The 19359-nt window shown below is 62.5% G+C and overlaps 1 protein-coding gene across 1 annotated transcript; it reads right to left on the bottom strand.

The window, feature by feature from the left end:
• Positions 1-667: 667 nt before the first annotated feature.
• LOC128827242 (lens fiber membrane intrinsic protein-like) lies at positions 668-18004 on the bottom strand. The gene is made up of 4 exons (XM_054011077.1): positions 17830-18004; positions 10791-10931; positions 3559-3693; positions 668-1864 (listed from the first exon to the last, which is right to left on the bottom strand). Exons 1-4 carry the CDS (start codon positions 18002-18004, stop codon positions 1797-1799), a joined length of 519 nt encoding a protein of 172 aa, XP_053867052.1. The 3' UTR covers positions 668-1796.
• Between the last annotated feature and the right edge of the window lie 1355 nt (positions 18005-19359).

Raw genomic sequence — 19359 nt, 5'->3', positions numbered from 1 at the left:
TGGCCCTGGCTGGGAGCTGCTGAGGCTCGGGGTGTGTCCACACTGCACTGTAACTGGTGGCCTCTGGGCTCATGGCACTGGTGTTCCCAAGCCCGCGCTCCAGCATCCACACTTACAGCTGTGGGACCCGGGGCTCCCCGCCGTGCTGGCGTCTCCACACTGCAGCACACAGCCCTTCTGACTTGGGGCTGTGGCCACATGGGGCTTGGACCTGCGTCTCAGCGGGACTCGGGCTCTGACTCCCACCCCCACCCCCCCCGCAGCAGTGTCCGTGGGCCCAAGTCCAGAGGGATTCCTGGCCCAAGTCAGCCTGATTCGTGTGTGGGCAGAAGGGGGAGGGGGTTAAGCTCAAACCTGAGTCTGAGCCCGGGTTTACAGCGCAGTGTAGACAGACCTTTAAGGGGTTACTTCCAGGAGACTGGCTTTAGGCAGCGCCTGGGAATTCTGGACACCCCCTGGTGGGCCTGGTAGCAGCCGCGCTGAGCAGGTCTCAGCCAGGAATTACCTATAGGGCACCTGGGGAGAACCGCGCCAGTCTGCGGGGGCCCCCTGCCTGGCACGCTCTTGGGATGTTGCTTCACCAGGACACGGCTGAGGGTTCGGCTGGTTTATTGGCACATTCAGATAACTGGCACATCAGGATCAAGGCCAGCACTGGGCACCACGCCTGGCCAAGGGGAGGGGGCTGGGACAGGGCAGAGGACGCCATGTTGGGTGGCGCTGGAGGGCGGGGATTGGCCTGGGGCCTGGTGGGTGTCACTGGAGGGCGGGGATTGGCCTGGGGCCTAGCGGGGGCATTGGAGGCAGGGATTTGCTGGGGCCTGGTGGGTGTCACTGGAGGGTGGGGATTGGCCCAGAGCCAGGTGGGTATCACTGGAGGGCAGGGATTGGCCAGGGCCTGGCAGGTGGCACTGGAGGGTGGGGATTGGCCCAGAGCCAGGTGGGTGTCACTGGAGGTTGGGGATTGGCCCAGAGCCAGGCGGGTGGCACTGGAGGGCGGGAATTGGCCGGGACCAGGTGCATGTCACTGGAGGGTGGGAATTGGCTCAGAGCCAGGCGGGTGTCACTGGAAATTGGGGAATGGCCGGGGCCTGGTAGTTGGCACTGGAGGGCGGGAATTGGTCGGGACCAGGTGCATGTCATTGGAGGGCGGGGATTGACCGGGACCAGGTACATGTCATTGGAGGGCGGGGATTGGCCGGGACCAGGTGCACGTGACTGGAGGGCGGGAATTGGCCGGAACCAGGTGCACGTGACTGGAGGGCGGGAATTGGCCGGAACCAGGTGCATGTCACTGGAGGGCGGGAATTGGCCGGAACCAGGTGCATGTCACTGGAGGGCGGGGATTGGCCAGGACCAGGTGCATGTCACTGGAGGGCGGGAATGGGCCAGGACTAGGTGCGTGTCACTGGAGGGCGGGGATTGGCCGGGACCAGGTGCACGTGACTGGAGGGCGGGAATTGGCCGGAACCAGGTGCACGTGACTGGAGGGCGGGAATTGGCCGGAACCAGGTGCATGTCACTGGAGGGCGGGGATTGGCCGGGACCAGGTGCGTGTCACTGGAGGGCGGGAATTGGCCGGGACCAGGTGCGTGTCACTGGAGGGCGGGAATCGGCCAGGACTAGGTGCGTGTCACTGGAGGGCGGGGATTGGCCGGGACCAGGTGCGTGTCACTGGAGGGCGGGAATTGGCCAGGACCAGGTGCACGTCACTGGAGGGCGGGGATCCGTCAGAGCAAGGGCAGGGGGTGAGCTGTCAGGACCAGGCCGTGCGTCCAGGCAGGTGTGGTGCCCGCTCAGCCGCTTGCCACATTGGAGCTCTCCGGGGATGGCCTCTTGGAGACAGCACAGATGTGGAAAATGCCTGGGGAAGAGAGCGAGAGGATCAGGGCAGGGGACAGGGAGGGGTGGGTGGCGAGGTAGAAGGGGCCAAACAGGGCAGGCAGGGATGGGGTAGGTGACATGATCCCCCAGGCTTCTCCCTCTGGAGCATGGCATCTCCCTGCTCCTTCCTTCCCTCACCCCACACACCCCCTGTTCCATGGGGCCCTGTCCCCTGCTCCTCCCTCCCCTCACCCCACACCTCCTGCCCCATGGGGATCTGGCCCCTGCTCCTCTCTCCTCTCTCCCCTCACCCCACACCCCCCTTGTCCCATGGGGCCCTGTCCCCTGCTTCTCTCTCCCCTCACCCCCCCGCCCCATGGGGATCTGTCCCCTGCTCCTCCCTCCCCTCACCCCACACCCACTTGCCCCATGGGGATCTGTCCCCTGCTCCTCTCTCCCTTCACCCCACCCCACCCTTGCCCCATTTGGATCTGTCCCCTGCTCCTCCCTCCCTTCACCCCTCTGCCCCATGGGGCCCTGTCCCCTGCTCCTGTCTCCCCTCACCCCATGCACCCCCTGTCCCTTCGCACCCTGCCCCCCTTCCTCCCTCCCCTCACCCCACATGGGGTGGATGGGGGATGGAGGGAGGGATGGATGGGGTCCTGAGCCCCTGCCCCATGGCCCCCTGCCCCCCTTTCCTTCCTCCCCTCACCCCACACACCCCCTGTCCCATGGCAGCCTGCCCCCCATGCTTCTTCCTTCCTGGATCCTTCCAGCAGTTTCCCCTCCCCACACCTGCCTCATTCTCCTCTGCACCTGTGAGCCCCCCTCCCCCCTGCCCGTAGCTTGCCTGGGTTGCACCCCCCCTCCCCCGCACTTCACTCCACCCTGCCCCTTGCCCTGGGAGCTCGGCTAACAGCCTCACCCCTCCCCAGGCTTGCCAGCAGGCCTCACTGGTTTCTGATGGGTCGGGCCCTACCAAATTCACGGTCCATTTTGGTCAATTTCATGGTCATAAGATTTTAAAAATAATAAATTTCATGATTTCAGCTATTTAAATCTGAAACTTCACAGTGTTGAAATTGTCGGGGTCCTGATCCAAAAAGGACCTGTGGGGAGAGGACTGCAAGGTTATTGTAGGGGGGGGTTGTGGTTCTGCTACCCTTACTTCAGAGCTGGGCAGCTGGAGAGCGGCGGCTGCTGGCCGGGAGCCCAGCTCTGAAGGCAGAGCCACCGCCAGCAGCAGCGCAGAAGTAAGGATGGCAATACCGTTACCCCCTTAAAATAATCTTGTGACCCCCCACCCCTGCAACTCCCTTTTGGTTCAGGACGCCCAGTTGGCGAAACGCTGGTGTCCCCCCGTGAAATCTGTACAGTATAGGGTAAGAGCACAGAAAAGACCAGATGTCACGGGGGGAGACCAGATTTCACAGTCCATGATGCGTTTTTCATGGCTGTGAATTTGGTACTGATGGACCAGACACCCCAGAAGTTCAGTTGAGTTCAGTGCTGCTCGGGCTCCTGGCAAGCACCCCGTGGCAGAGTCCCTGCTGGGCAGTGGGATGGAGGGAACAGTACGGCCGGGGGTGGGTGGGGAGCCCAAGGCTGGGGCTGGCCTGGGCAGTTGGGGCACCAGGAGCCACAGTATGGAAAGGGGACTGGGGTGCCGTGCTGGGCACCCAGGGGCCTGGACACAGAGAGGGGAGCAGCTGGGGAGCCCCCAGGAGCAGGTACCTGCCGAGAGGGTGAGGATGACAGCGATCCAGCCCAGGATGTAGGACCAGGAGAAGCGCCAGTTAGCGTAGCGCTTACCGAAGAAATTCACCGTCACTCCAGTGTACACCAACAGCCCCAGCAATGCCAGGAGACCTGCGGGGGCGAGCACAAGATGGGGGGCACTGAGCTCAGACTCCATTCATCACACGCAGGCGCCAGCGACACAGGGCTGCCTTATAGAACACCTCACACCGATGCACTCGCCCGGCCCGGCACGGCACCGCAATGCAGGGACCCGGCACGGCACGGCACCGCAATGCAGGGACCCGGCTCGGCACCGCAATGCAGGGACCCGGCTCGGCTCGGCACCACAATGCAGGGACCCGGCACGGCACCACAATGCAGGGACCCGGCCCGGCTCAGCACTGCAATGCAGGGACCCGGCACGGCACGGCACCACAATGCAGGGACCCGGCCCGGCTCAGCACTGCAATGCAGGGACCCGGCACGGCACGGCACTGCAATGCAGGGACCCGGCCCGGCTCAGCACCGCAATGCAGGGACCTGGCCCGGCTCGGCACCGCAATACAGGGACCCGGCCCGGCTCGGCACCGCAATACAGGGACCTGGCCCGGCTCGGCACCACAATGCAGGGACCCGGCACAGCTCAGCACCACTATGCAGGGACCCGGCCCGGCTCGGCACCGCAATACAGGGACCTGGCCCGGCTCGGCACCGCAATGCAGGGACCTGGCCCTGGCCGGCTCAGCACCACAATGCAGGGACCCGGCACAGCTCAGCACCACAATGCAGGGACCCGGCCCGGCTCGGCACCGCAATACAGGGACCTGGCCCGGCTGGGCACCGCAATGCAGGGACCTGGCCCGGCTCAGCACCGCAATGCAGGGACCTGGCCCGGCTCGGCACCACAATGCAGGGACCCGGCACAGCTCAGCACCACTATGCAGGGACCCGGCCCGGCTCGGCACCGCAATACAGGGACCTGGCCCGGCTCGGCACCGCAATGCAGGGACCTGGCCCTGGCCGGCTCAGCACCACAATGCAGGGACCCGGCACAGCTCAGCACCACAATGCAGGGACCCGGCCCGGCTCGGCACCGCAATACAGGGACCTGGCCCGGCTGGGCACCGCAATGCAGGGACCTGGCCCGGCTCAGCACCGCAATGCAGGGACCTGGCCCGGCTCGGCACTGCAATGCAGGGACCTGGCCCGGCTCGGCACCACAATGCAGGGACCTGGCACAGCTCAGCGCCATAATGCAGGGCCCCGGCCCAGCGCGGTATCACAAGGCAGGGACCCGGCATGGCTCAGTACCACCTTGTGTCAGTTTTACTGAGCACGATTGGTTAGGGGGAGAAGTTTCCCTCCCTCCATCTCCCAGGGTCTGTGAGTGGCCCCCTGCCCTGTCCTGTGCTGCTGGAAGGCCAGGCCAATCACTGACCTGATTGGACCCCCACTCCCTCCTCTCCCAGAGCCAGCCCCATACCTAAAGACTCGGCCAAACCCTTCCTAGCAGCGTGTTAGGAGCTGTACAGGAGAGAGCTCCTGCCCTTACCCCAGGTCTGTCCCCTCGCTGGGGCCATGGGGCTACTCTGAGCCATTCTCCCAGCCCTGCCCGCCCTGACCCAGCACGGACACTGTCCCAGGCAGCAACCCCGGGGGCAGCCATGACCCGTGCACTCACCCAACTCTGCCACCCTTGTCCCCACCACCCTCAGTTCCTCCAGCTGTGCCACCCGGCCCGTGTGCCAGTGGCCACCATTGCCATCACCCCTGCCAGGGGGAGCCACGCCCCATCCCGCAGGGTCAGGGGGCTGCCAGGAACAGGCCAGCACAGAGCTGGCCAGGTGTCACGGAGTATCGGGGGACTCAGGGCCCTGCACCCCCGGCTTCCTGCGATTCACTGCGACTCTCAGCCAGCCAGTAAAGCAGAAGGTTTATTTGGATGACAGGAATGCAGTCCAAGACAGGTCTTGCAGGCACAGACAACAGGACCCCCTCAGTTAGGTCCATCTTGGGGTCCCAGGGCATCCCAGCCCCAGCCCCCCTTGGGAGGTCAGAGCCATCTCTGCCTCCCAGCCATCTCTCCAGCCTCCTTCCCCCACTCTGGCCTCAGCGACCCCTCCCACAGCCCCCGTTCAGCTTCCCGGGCCAAGGTATCACCTGGCCTTCAACCTCTTCCTGGGCTCTCATGCCACACACCCAGGCATGCGCCCTCGGGCAGTCTACCATCCCGCAATGCAGACCATTCCATCCACACTCCCCTGTCAGCACTCACAGACCACAGCGAGAACAGGCCCAGCTCGTCACATCTCTCCCCCCTTCGAGACCGAACTGAGCAGGGTCACTTTAGCCAGTGACCCGGGGAAGTTCGAACCTACCCCCGTTCCCATGGATGCCCCCGCATCCCTCCCATTCCTTGGTGAGAATTACACCAGGCCCCTTCAGTTTCACGCCCCCCCTTAGGTCGGGGGTGCTTGATGGCACTCGCAGTTCGCATGTGGGAAGGTTTATGCGGCCTGTGCCCTTTCCCCACCCCCATACCTCTGGGGCTCCAACTGGGCTGTGGTCTTCTCCCAGCGCTCCAGTCTGGAGGTCTGTGCTTTGGGCTCTCTTGGTTTAGAGCCGCCTTTTTTACCTTGGCCACCCTCCGAAAAGGCTCCTCTATGCTGGGCAAGGGTCCTAAAGCTGTTTTCCCCTTGTCCCAGGCCTTCCTCCCCCTCTGACAGGGGTCACAGGATCCGCAGTACTGTCGGACAGTAGCAAAGACCCCAGGCCAGTAAAAGCTCCATAGCAGCCTCTGCTGGGTACGCCAGGTTCCCTGGTGCCCTGAGAGGGGAATGTCATGGGCCCGGCACAGCAGCTGGTGGCGATACTTCTGGGGTACCACCAGCTGCCTCCTGATCCCCCCTGACTCCATTTCCCCTGGGGGAGCCCATTCTCGGTACAGGAACCCCTTCTCCCACAGGAACCTTTTCCGGCCACCTCGTCCCATGGTCTGTACCGCATTGAGGTCGGCTAGGTCCCTTATCTTCCGCAAGGAGGGGTCTCTCTGTAACTCGGCCTGGAACTCAGCAGCTGGGACGGGGATGGCCACCTGCTCTTCCTCGCCCGCTGGGCCTGAAGCTGCAGCCTCCCTGAGCCGTGTCCCTGGGCGTTCCCTCCCCACCAGGTTAGGGTCCTGCGCCTCAGGCAAGGCACCCCCCCCAAAGCCAGGGCGCAGTGCCCCTCGCCGGCTCTGACTGCGGGTCACAACCAGTGCCTTTTGGGGGTTGCTTGGCCAGTTCTCCAGGTCCCCCCCCATCAATACCTCAGTGGGCAAATACGGGTGTACCCCCACATCCTTGGGGCCCTCCTTGGCCCCCCACTTCAGGTGTACCCTTGCCACGGGTACTTTGACTGGTGTTCCGCCCACCCCCGTCAGGGTCAGGTAGGTGTTGGGCACCACCTGATCTGGGGCCACCACCTCGGGCCGGGCCAGCGTCACCTCTGCGCCCGTATCCCAGTATCCATTGACCTTCCTCCCATCCACCTCCAGGGGAACAAGGTACTCTCTCCGGAGGGACAGCCCCGCGCCTACCGTATAAACCAAAAACCCTGAATCTGGAGCATCCAGCCCCCTAGGGGAGCTGGCCTGGAGCTCTCCTCCCTCCTTAGCAGGTGGTACTCTGCCAGCCCCCCTTCCCTGGGAATGCTGCCTTTCGCCGGGCTGGGTCTCTACCCAGTCAACCCTCTGTGGGTTCGGTCTGCTCAGTCTGTCCCTGAGCCTAGGGCACTGGGCCCGTATGTGGCCCTTTTGGCCACAGTGGTAGCAGCCCATGTCCCATGGGTCCCCCCGGGTGGGTCGGATGGTCCTGACGCCGGATGTTCCCCTCTGATGGGGTTTTTCTGTATTTTCCCACGGGGAGGTCCCATGGTGACTCTCTCTCTGCGTTGTGGTGGGACTGTTCCTTTGGGACTCCTCCCTTCTATCTCCTGACCGGCTCTTTACAAACTCATCGGCCAGCTGCCCTGCGTGTCGCGGGTTCTCTGGCTTTCTGTCCACCAACCACAGCCTCAGGTCGGATGGGCACCGCTCATACAGTTGCTCCAGTACCAGCAGTTTAATCAGGTCCTCCTTCGTCTGGGCCCCACAAGCCCACTTGCTGGCGTATCTTTCCATGCGGGCGGCTAGTTGCAGATATGAGATCTCAGGGGTTTTATCTTGACTCCGGAACCTTTCCCGGTACATTTCAGGAGTCAGCCCAAACTCACGTAGCAGGGCCTTTTTGAATAGTTCGTAGTCCCCTTTCTCTGCCTCTCCCAGTTGGCGGTACAATGCCACGGCTTTGGGGTCCAGTAAGGGGGTAAGGACCCGGAGTCTGTCCGCGGGATCAACCCGGTGCAGCTCGCAGGCCGTCTCAAAGGCCTCCAGGAAGTCATCCATGTCCTCCCTCTCCTTGTATGGGGCCATGATGCACTTATCAAAGCTCCGTGCAGTCCTGGGTCCCCCCTCACTCACCGCAGCCGGGGGTTCGCTGCCCTTCAATCTCGCCAGTTCCAGTTCATGCTGACGCTGTCTCTCATTCTCCTGTCTCTGTCTCTCTTCATGCTGTCTCTGTCTCTCATTCTCCTCCCGTTCATGCTGTCTCTGTCGTTCACGATCCTCCAGCTCTCTCAGTTTTAGCTCTTTCTCCCATTCCAGCCAATTCCGCTCCACAGATGCCGAGCGTCGCCGGGAGGATCCTCTGCTGGCCGGCGAGCTTCGCCGGGAGGGTCCCCTGCTGGCCGGGGGGGTCACGGCGCCTTCGGTATTTGCTGGGCTCCTCCCCACCCTTCCCCTAGGCATAGGAAGGAGGGGTCTCAGGAAGCCCTCAGCAGCCGGCTGACCACTCCCATCTGGGACAGACACTGGTGCCTGCGCTGCATTTGCCAGGCTGCTTCCCTGAGACACAGGGATCAGTTCATTCGCGCGATCTTCCGCCTCCAGCCGGGCAATGAGCTGTTCTTTGGTGAGCCTCCCAATGCGCAGCCGCCTCTGCTTGCACAGCTCCACCAGGTCGCTCTTAATCCGCTTGGCATACATCTTCCTGCTGGCCACTCACCGGCCTGTGTGCTCACAGCTCCCCACAGTTCCCAGGGGGACCCCTAGTGTGCCAGCCCTTCTCGAGGTCACCGCCTCTCTGCCAGGGTCGAGCTGCAGACTCCTCCGCCCCTGGGACCACTCGCTGCGACCCACCCCGGGGGACCCTGTTACTGCAAAAGTCCTTCTCGCTGGTCACACACTCCCAGGGGTAATAACTGTCTCTCTCCCACTCTTCAGCAGGCCTGGTCCCCGTCAATCCCCCTTCGTTTTACTGCTCCCCAGTCACTTACTGCAGGAAGCGCCGTCCACGGGGTGCAGTAGATCCCGCCGCTGCCACCAGTTGTCACGGAGTATCGGGGGACTCAGGGCCCTGCACCCCCGGCTTCCTGCGATTCACTGCGACTCTCAGCCAGCCAGTAAAGCAGAAGGTTTATTTGGATGACAGGAATGCAGTCCAAGACAGGTCTTGCAGGCACAGACAACAGGACCCCCTCAGTTAGGTCCATCTTGGGGTCCCAGGGCATCCCAGCCCCAGCCCCCCTTGGGAGGTCAGAGCCATCTCTGCCTCCCAGCCATCTCTCCAGCCTCCTTCCCCCACTCTGGCCTCAGCGACCCCTCCCACAGCCCCCGTTCAGCTTCCCGGGCCAAGGTATCACCTGGCCTTCAACCTCTTCCTGGGCTCTCATGCCACACACCCAGGCATGCGCCCTCGGGCAGTCTACCATCCCGCAATGCAGACCATTCCATCCACACTCCCCTGTCAGCACTCACAGACCACAGCGAGAACAGGCCCAGCTCGTCACACCAGGCAACTCTGGGGCTCCCTCTGCTGCACTCAACTGGGAGTGTTTTCCTGCCCTGAGTCCTGGCACCTGCAGCAAACCCGGAGATGGGTCTTTCCTTCCAGCGCGGCTGCATCCTGCCCTCCCTCCAGCGTTAATCACAGAGGGATGCTCAGACTGGTCCTTCCGGCCCAGCCTCGGACCGAGGGTAGCGCCGGGTGCGCCAGAGAAAGGTGTCAGAGCCACACGCGGGGCAGCTGTGGCTAATCTACTCCCCTCCCCCATGCTGGAGATGCTTTGCCCCCAGCTGCCGCTGCGGCATCCCCAGGAACAGTGCCGGCTCAGCCCGGCCTTTTGCCAGCCCAGCAACGGGGACTTGCGCACTAGATCCATGCCAGGAGTTATTCGGGGCAGGCGAACCACCCAGCTATAACCAGGCCCAGGCTAGCTTTGCGGGTGCTTCTCCTTCCCGGCCTGGCCATCTTCCTGTCGGCTGCGGCAGGCTGAGCTGCCCCCAGTGACACCCCGGCCCCTTTCCAGAGCGGCGCCAGAATCCAGCAGGCGGGAGGAGTCGTTCAAGCTCTCCCCTCCGGGGGGCGCTGCCAGTCCTGACGCTCGCCCGCCAGGCGCTGCCCTGTCCCCTAGCTGGTGTAGAGCCTGCTGGAGCTCTTCGCAGCCTGGACTAGCCTCCTTGGCTCTCTGCTGGTCGCGTGGCACAGAACAGGGTGGGGCAGACCTGACTCCCTCGTGGCCTGCAGGGCTGGGGAGCTCTCAGCTCAGGGTGGGGCCCAGCCAGGAAGGGCTTGGAGAAAACCCCCCATCACCAGATGCCCCCCGGCCTGGGGACACAGCCAGGAAATGCCAGCTGCGGCTTGGCCAGCTCCGAGCTCCTTTTCAGCCCTCAGCAGCCTCCATCTAGCCAGGTGAGGCTCAGAGGGGAGAGGGCAGGAGCCCCAGGCCACCCAGCGTGGTGCGGTTGTGCCCAGCCTCCTGCTGGCGGGGTCTGGCGGTTGGTGCTAGCCATAGCGAACAGGAGAGCTCAGAGGGGTCTAGCCGGGAACCCTAAGGTCCCAGCCTGCCTGGCTCAGAGGATTTGGTCTGTTATTAAAGTGGGGACAGTGTGTGGCCGACGCGGGCAGTGCTGGGGTCCCAGTGCCGCCCGCTGCGGGCGCAGCTGGAGTTTCCTCTCACCAGGTGCTAAGCGGGCTCTGATGTTTCACCCCAGAGGTGGCTGCATACGGATGGCAGAGGGGACCCCTGGGCAATTTGTAACGGGATGCCCAGTTATCATCTCATAAGCATTTCTCCCTTGCCTGTTGCTCCCACCCTGTAGTGCCCACCCTGCCCTGTGGTGGCCGCCTCGCCCCATGGTGCCCACGTACCAGCGATCAGCAGGGTGATGCCAGCGGAGCGAGTCCGGGATGCCCTGGAGTTGCTGGAGAAGGCGGTGAGGCCCAGGATGATGCCCGCGAAGCAGGAGAGGATGGAGAGCAGCATGAATGCCCGGGTGGCGTCCCAGAAGGCTGCAGGGAGGGGACAGAGAGAGAGAGAGGAGCACTCGATGGGACCCAGAGATCGGCAAGGGGAGCCGGGAGCCGGATCTCGTCTGAGGGGCAGGGGAGGAACGGCTGGAGGAGCCGGCCAACGGCAGGGCCAGCACCTCCAGCGCTTAGCAGCGTCTGTCGCTGCGCAGAGGGTGTGTGCTGAGCAGGACCTATGCAGAAGAGAGAGACGCTGGGTCTGGGGGCCTGAGCTGCCCCTCCCCTCCCCGCGAGCCAATCCCCATGCAATCCCTTTCCCTGGGGTGAGCTGCTGCCCCCTATCTGCCCCTTACCTTCCCCCTCCAAGGCTGCACCCTAGAGCCACGTCTTTCTTTGCAGCTGGGTTGGGGGAGGCAGGTAGGGCTGTAATAATGAGATCATCAACCCCAGGGGAGTTGGTCACCTGGACTGCCCCCCCAACCCCACCTTGTTTGGGGGCGGGGTCTCCCGGAGCCGAGGGGGCCAGCAGTTTGGGGGCAGCTTGTACGGACGCTAGGGCTGGCATTCAGGAGGGCTCAGACCCCCCAGACTGGGGCCAGACTTTCCAAGCAGCTCTCCCCTGCCCTGAGGCCCGACTGGCAGGCCAGCCCTGCATGCCGGTGCTAATCAATGAGAATCTGCCCCTGAATCCCCCTCGCCCGCACCCCAGCATGGGCCCTGAGCTGAATCCCATGAAACCAATGGGAGTTTTCCCTGAGCAAAGTCTCTGCAGGGAGCCAGGCGGGCACCTGAGGGCCCTGGGATTGTGAGGGCACGAAGACAGCGGGGGTGGGAAGAAGCAGCCCACAGACAATCAGGGCCCCGGATGAGGAGCGGAGGAACCGGACGAGTCAATGTAAAGCTTAGGAAGGAGCTAGCAGAAGGAGCAGAGCGGAGCCGGGATGGCCGGGTACCTGGCAGGATGTGAGTGGCTGCATTTTGCATGAGCTGCATCCTAGATACGACCCGGAGAGTCGCTCCTGAAAATAAAGAATCACAATGATACAGCCTCCAAGAGAGACAAGGCTTTCACGGGAACTAGGATGCAATGTGGGCCCAGCGCTGGCCCCCCAAGGGGCAGGGTAAGGGGCTGGGAGTGGAGGATCCCAGCGAGGGCTCCCCAAGGGGAAGGGGAAGGGACGGTGAGTGGGGGATCCCAATGAGAGCTCCCCAAGGGGTATGTGTGACAAAGTGGGAATTTTCTGTAATATTTTTATGACCCCTATGTGTGCCTCAGTTTCCCCATATGTTTCATTGTTACCTAGCTAGGCGGGAAAGGGCTGTTTGCGCTCAGGGCAGGCGAAGAGACATGGGTGTGAATGGCACTTGGCTGTCTGAGCCTCAACGGGTCATTAAAAGGAACTGGCCAAGGCCACGCCCTGTATTGCTGGAGAATCTCAGAAGACTGTGGAAAACCCAGTCACCGGGACATCCACACCCAGTCACTGGGACATCCACACCCATCCATGCCCCAGAGAGATGGATTTCCCTGCCCCGCTGCAGGGAAGCTGAGCACAGACCCCCACTCGAGAACAAAGGACTGGAGCAGTGTGAGGTGGGGGGATGAGAATTGGCTGCTGGAAGGAGTGGGGGGCTCTCTCCTGGGAACTGCCCAAGGGGGTCAGATAGAGCCTGACCATGGGGCTCAATACAGCCTGGCTCTGAGCTGATCAGACTGGTCTGTGCTTTAACCGTCAGTTCTCTGGGCTGGCCTAAGGCCTTCCTGTGCTGGGTTCTGTGTGACCCATAAATTCGACTGCTTTGAGAGCACTGGGCGAGTGTCACTGCAAATGGCACCTTGGTGAAGTGCGTTAATCCCTGCGGAATGGACACGTCTCTCCCAGGGGTCTGTCTCAATCGGACTCGCTGAGCAGACTGCATGGTGTGAAGCGGGGGGCTGGAGCCCCAGAGGCGGGGAGGCTGCGGGCCTTACCCTGTGTAGAAAGAGTGAGGCCCCCTCGGGGTCTGACCCACTGAAGGGCTTCCGCCTAGAGACAGTTCCAAAGCTGCAGGCGTAGCACCGATCCTGTGGAGCCATGACAGCTGGTGGCAGAGGTGGGATGCTGAATGCACCAGTAGTATATTTTGCAATAAGTGCCTTGCAGCAGTAAAACAAGGGTACTTAAAGGAAACAGCAAGAAAATGGTGTATAACCACCTCCTTAAGAAGGACATCGCAAACCTGTGCAGGGAGAGAGGGTAAAGTGCTAGGAAGCTCAACAAGGCGCAGCTGATTGCACGGCTACAGAAAGATAATTAGATCAAGAAGCAGGTTCCAGACCTAAGTAGAGTTCCAAGAGAGTCCAAGAGTGACTGAGGCAGCAGTAGAGTGTCCTCACGACCCAGTTCCCTGCCCAGCGCAGCTCCCCATCGACAGATTTGAAGCGGTGGAAGTGGGAGCTGACGGCAAAGGACCTAGCAGACAAGGAGAAGCTGGAGGACGAAGGACCTAGCAGAACCATGAGGGCGAAGGACCTAGCAGAACCATGAACTGGAGATGGAGAAGATGAGGGGTAAGAGGACCCACTGTGGTATAAGTGGGGAAAGACACTGAGATTCTAATCCCGCAAGGAACCTAGATACCAAATTGTTGCCCCAGTTTAAGGGAGGGGGGTATAGACGACTACCTCACTGACTTTGAGAAGGCTTGTGATTTGAACCTGTTGGCCCTGTGGACCGGCTCTGCTGTCTCACCCCCTTACTCGGTCCCAATGCCAGAGAGGTGTACAGCCAGAGGGACGGTGTTGATACTGGGGACTACGAACAGTTCACAAAGGCTCTACTGCTTAGATTTGATTGGGCACCTGAGGCTTATAGGAAAAGGTTTCGGGGTGTGCAAAAGACCCAAGGTGTCACCCTATATGAAAGCCTGCAGGTGTCGCTACGCTGGAAGATTTGTGTAACCTGATTGGGTTGGAGCTACTCAGTGAGATCTGTCCCCACGAGCTGGAAGTGTAGCTAGTGGACGGGAAGCCGAAGGATCTGTGTAGCGGAGGCCAGTAGGCGGATGAGTTTTGGACAGTAGGTCCAAAGGGGATTGGCCTAAGTATGGGTCCTGGAGAAAGGAACCAGTGAAGGCAGAAGTGGGACTCAGGGAAACCCAGAGTGGGGGGAGCAGCCAAGGGACCTCAGTGGTGTAATGTTTGTAGGAAAACAGGGTATAAGTGGGCAGAATGCCCAAGGCTTGACGAAATAGGGGCCAGATGGGACCCTTGGAGGGTTCACTTGGTGAACACCGAGGGGCTAACTCGTCCTCTGTCCAGCCAAGGCTGCCTGTAGCTCAGGCTCAGAGACTGAACCTTCGGAGGAAAGCAGTCACCCAGCCAGCTCCTCGAGGGCACAGGGGGCCTGGCAGACAGGCTCTCGCTCCTGGCACCTGTGCACATGTCCTGTTGTACGCTCCTGGGCTCAGACACATCTGAGCCCCTTTGGGAGTGGGAGGTGGTAGTCAGTGGGGAGACATTTGTGGGATGGAGAGATTCTGGGACAGAGAGAACCTTGGTCAAACCATGTGGGGTCAAAGGCCGTTGGATGCTGCGCCACCTGGGTTAAGGTTCCCATTGGGGGCCATTTGCCCCACCTATGGCTCAGAGCCCTTGCAGACACAGGAAGGATCCTGGGTTAAGACCAAATGCTCAAGGGGTCACTCCCAACTCCAACCTAGGGGTCAGGACACCCCAGGCGGCAGCCCAGATGGCCGACACCTGGAGGAATGAGGGTTCCCTGCCCTTCTCACTCCCTGGCAGAGGAGGGGGTGCAGGACCCCAGCACAGTTTCAAACCCTAAGAGCCTGGGGTGGCAAAAGGACACGGGGCTGCCTGAAAACCCCTCATGTGCCCCTTGCTAGTGACACCTACCAGCCCAGCCCTAAGGGAGGGCGTGAAACTGCTCTGAGCTACCTATTGGAAACTGGGTGTTTGCCTGAGTAGCAGAGGGGCTGCGAGAACCTGGGCAGCACCGGGTAGGACAGCGACCATGGGGCGGGGATCATTTGTGGGGTATCAGGGAGGCTGAGCCACACCCTCCCCCTTGAGAACAAAGGACTGGAGCAGTGTGAGTGGGGGTGGTCAGAGCTGGTTGCTGGAAGGAGTCAGGGCTCCCACCTGGGAACTGCCCAAGGGGGTCAGACAGAGACAGACAGAGTCTGACCATGGGGGTCACTACATCTCCGCTGGGCTCTGGGCTGACCAGACTGGTCTGTGCTTAACCCTCTGGGGGCCTTTCTGTGCTGGGTTCCAGCTGACCCAGAAACCCGACAGCTTTGACAGCGCTGGGTGAGTGTCACTGCAAGTGCTGGGCGAGGTGCGTTAATCACGTCTCTCTCAGGGGCCGTCTCAGCTGGACTCGCTGAGCAGAGCTCACGGGGTGAAGCAGGAGGGCTGGAGCCCCAGAGGTTCAGTCTCAGCGGGGTGAGGCTGCTCGGCTTACCTGGAGGAAGAGCCTCGGGGGTCTGGCCCACTGAAGGGTTCCTCCTAGAGACTGTTCCAAAACTGGGGGAGTAGCACCGACCCTGTGGATCCCTGACAGCTGGGGAGGGGGCTGAGAATGGGGTACCCCAGCAAGGGCTCCCCAAAGGGCAGGGAGTTGGGGGTCCCAGTGAGGGTTTCCCGAGGGGCAGGGAGTTGGGGGGTCCCAGCGAGGGCTCCCCAAAGGGCAGGGAGTTGGGGGTCCCAGTGAGGATTTCCCGAGGGGCAGGGAGTTGGAGATCCAAGCGACAGCTCCCCGAGGGGCAGGGAGTTGGGGGTCCCAGCGAGGATTTCCCGAGGGGCAGGGAGTTGGGGGTCCCAGCAAGGGCTCCCCGAGGGGCAGGGAGTTGGGGATCCAAGCGAGGGCTCCCTGAGGGGCAGGGAGTTGGGGATCCCAGTGACGGCTCCCCGAGGGGCAGGGAGTTGGGGATCCCAGCGAGGGTTTGCCAAGTGGCAGGGAGTTGGGGATCCAAATGACGGCTCCCCGAGGGGCAGGGAGTTGGGGGTCCCAGCGAGGGCTCCTCAAGGGGCAGGGAGTTGGGGGTCCCAGTGAGGATTTCCCGAGGGGCAGGGAGTTGGAGATCCAAGCGACAGCTCCCCGAGGGGCAGGGAGTTGGGGGTCCCAGCGAGGATTTCCCGAGGGGCTGGGAGTTGGGGGTCCCAGCAAGGGCTCCCCGAGGGGCAGGGAGTTGGGGATCCCAGCGAGGGCTCCCCGAAGGGCAGGGAGTTGGGGATCCAAGCGAGGGCTCCCTGAGGGGCAGGGAGTTGGGGATCCCAGTGACGGCTCCCCGAGGGGCAGGGAGTTGGGGATCCCAGCGAGGGTTTCCCAAGTGGCAGGGAGTTGGGGATCCAAACGACGGCTCCCCGAGGGGCAGGGAGTTGGGGGTCCCAGCGAGGGCTCCTCAAGGGGCAGGGAGTTGGGGGTCCCAGTGAGGATTTCCCGAGGGGCAGGGTATAAGGTTACGTGCGAGGATCCCCAAGGCAGCAAGCGAAACACATTGAGAAGCAGCAGCAGCTTCCACCCCACTGCTCCATCCTAGGGGTTCTCGGGCCTCGCAGACCCGGGGGATTCCTTGCTGCTGGTCGCTCCCAGTTACCCCCATCCCGCTTTGATCTGGATTCAGACTCAGCCAGATTCTCTATTGGGTTACACCCGTGTAACCCCAGGGGCGTCAGCAGTGTCGCTCCGCTCTCCCACTGGTGGCGCTCCTGTGACAGAGCCTGCGGCCAGGCCAAGCCCCAGGAGATTTCCATGAGATGCGGATTGGCCTCCCCTGCCTTGGGTGCCAGCTGCCATCCCGGGTCCTCCCGCAGAATCAGTGTCAGGCCCTCCATGCTCCTCGCACCCTCAAACCCCCTAGGCAGCGCCCTGAGTCGGCAGCCGTAGCAGACTCAGGTCCTTGGCAGACCAGCCCCTAAAGTGGGAAATGCTCCCTGGTCCTGAGCTCTCTCTGCCCAGGGTCAGTGGCAGCCCCAGCCGGGGAGACCAAGAGCCGGGAAGTGGGGCTTTTTTATCTTGCCCCCCTCCCCACTCCCTGAGGACAGGCCGGGTTTCAATGTCCCACTCCAGAACGTCCCGCTACCCCGGTACAGGCCAGCTCGGTAGCTGGCCAGCGCTGCAAAGCCACAGGGCTTTTTATAGGCCCGATGGAAACTCTCCACCTCCCTTCGGACAGGCTGTGCCCGAGAGGGGAACTGAGGTATGTCTGCGACCGGCCCAGAGCCCACCCCCATGGCCGGTTCTGATCCGGGCCGGCGCTGGGGAAGCTCAGACTCCGAGCCCAGGCTGGAGTTGACGAGATCAGGAGAGGCCAGATCTGGGCTTTCAGTTCAGCCCGTTCCAGGGCTAAGGGTGGAGCCCTGCTGCCCAGGACTCCGGGGCTGCCGCAGGGGCTGGCATCAAGCCCCACTTTGTCCTCTCCATATTATGGGGCCAGGTCCTAGTGTCAATCAAAGCAGCCACAGCGGGATGTGTGTCAGCTGCACTGCACACGCCTGGCATCCGGGTGAGGGCTGGGACCCCCCCACTCCGAGCTCCAGGGAACCTCCACCCATCCGTGGCTGGTGGCCGGGGCAGGCTGCAGCCACAAGAGGGCAGCTGAGCTCACACAAACCAGCAGCCAGGATGCCAGGCAGGGGCTCTGCCGGGAACCTAGGGGAAGATTCTCTGCCTGCGCCACTGGGCACAACAATCAGGCCATCTCATCGCAGCGTCTCTCCCTGGGACTGGGCCAGACGGGGCACCCCTGACCGAGCCGGCAGAAGCCACGCTGAACCAGACCCGGTCAGGCGCCCCTACTTGTACATCTACAAGCCACAGCCCGTTCGGTCCCATCCAGGCCATTTCCCGGGGCCCAGAGCCGGACTGTTTGTCCCTGCAGCCATCACCCTCCTGGTCCCTGTCCCCGCTGGGGGGCAGCCCTGCACGCTGCTCACCAATGCTGACGGTGTGGGGGTGGCACTTGCCGCTCACGCAGAACCTCCAGAGCCCCTGGTTGCTCAAGTTCTCCGAGTAGCGATACTGCATCCAGAAGTCGGTCGCCGTGGCAACGATGAGAAGGACCAGGCCTGAGACCGCACACAATAGCCCGCCTCCCATCAAGGTGTACATGGCTAGCAGCTCGCGGGTCCTGCGGGTTGGAGGGGGGGCGGGTCTTTCTCCTGCACCAGGACAAGAGGAGACGGGGCCTCCTAGGAGAAAGCCCAGCAGAGAGTTACCACTGGCTGGGCTGTGTGGCAGACATGTCTATTGCCCTTCACATCACGCAGATCTGGGGAACTCCCTGCTGCAGGAGTTGCAGGGCCAAGGGCTGTGGCTGGATTTCAAAGAGGGCAGGAGAATTCTCTGCAGGTATCTGAGGTGAGATGGGAGTGAGTCAGCTCATGCTTCAGGGCAGGAGCATCATGCAAGGGTCAGGAGGGAATCAACACGTGCAACATTGTGTCTGCGGCCAGGGAGTCAGAGTGGGGAGGTCCAGGCCCATCAGACACTGGCCGCTGCTGATTGCAGGAGAGTGAGCCCGAACGGGGTGATTGCCTGGCACAGCGTGGGAAGAGGTGGGCTACGAGATGGCTCAAGCCCCTGTTCCAGAGCCAGGGGACTGGATACCGGGCTAGATGGACCATGGTTCTGATCCCGTCCCACAAACCCTCTGAGACAGTGCTTGGAAGTAACGAACTCACTGGGTCTCAGCCCATTCTCGAGCTTCACGCATGACACAGCCAGGCTGGCTGCTCCCCCAGTGCCAGGGACGGTGCAGCTCCAGGCATGGATCACGCGTGCTCCCCTTCCTCTGGCTTCACCCTAGCAGGGTGGGGGCCCCATGCCTGGCTCAGCAGCCCTGGTAGAGTCTGGGCATGTGCTTGTGCTGTCGCTGGGTGGGGCAGGTGCCCCCCGTGGCTCCCAGCTGGGGGTTGCCAACTTGCCACGCATGGGAGAGCTGGAGGCAGAATTGAGGGACAGGCCTAAAAGCCACCCGGGTCAGCAGATGCTCCTGGCTCAGGGGGGAAGGGTACGGAGGGAATCTCCTGCGTCAGGCAAACGGGGCCCTTTTGTTCCCAACAATGAGCTGAGCTTGTGATGTTTTCACAGCGAGAAGGGACCCAGCTGAGTCAGAGCTGGTGTCAAAAGGGCGCCTGGACCCGTGCTCCTGCCAGAACTGCCGGGAGCCGGCTGGGCTGGGACGGGCCCCTGGGGGGAGGGGAATTCAGACCCAGACCGAATTGGCAGAACTGATGGTCCGACCGGGCTGGGACTGAGTGGCGTGGGCAGGGCGGCATGGGGGAACGTGTGCGGTGCAGGCCCAGCCTCGCCCTGGCCCAGGTCAGAGCCCTCAGCTCTCCACGTGCGGCAGAGGAGCCAACTTTGACCAGAACTCCTGCCAGGGAGATGCCCCAGCTCTGGGTGGATCAGATCCATCCCTCTCCCCAGACTGCCTGGGTTGTGTCCTGCGAGCCTGGCAGGGA

Source organism: Malaclemys terrapin, chromosome 21, assembly GCF_027887155.1.
Source record: "Malaclemys terrapin pileata isolate rMalTer1 chromosome 21, rMalTer1.hap1, whole genome shotgun sequence".
NCBI classification, from domain to species: domain Eukaryota; kingdom Metazoa; phylum Chordata; order Testudines; family Emydidae; genus Malaclemys; species Malaclemys terrapin.
This window is presented reverse-complemented; position numbering and strand designations above follow the sequence as displayed.

What these genes read in the sequence shown, in the direction of transcription:
- LOC128827242 (XM_054011077.1), bottom strand. Translation starts at nt 18,004, where the DNA reads ATGTACACCTTGATGGGAGGCGGGCTATTGTGTGCGGTCTCAGGCCTG. An exon ending in CCCCCACACCGTCAGCATTG is followed by an intron (nt 10,932 to 17,829) that starts GTGAGCAGCGTG and finishes CCCTCCCTGCAG; the next exon opens with CCTTCTGGGACGCCACCCGG. An exon ending in CATCCTCACCCTCTCGGCAG is followed by an intron (nt 1,865 to 3,558) that starts GTACCTGCTCCT and finishes TCTCTTCCCCAG; the next exon opens with GCATTTTCCACATCTGTGCT.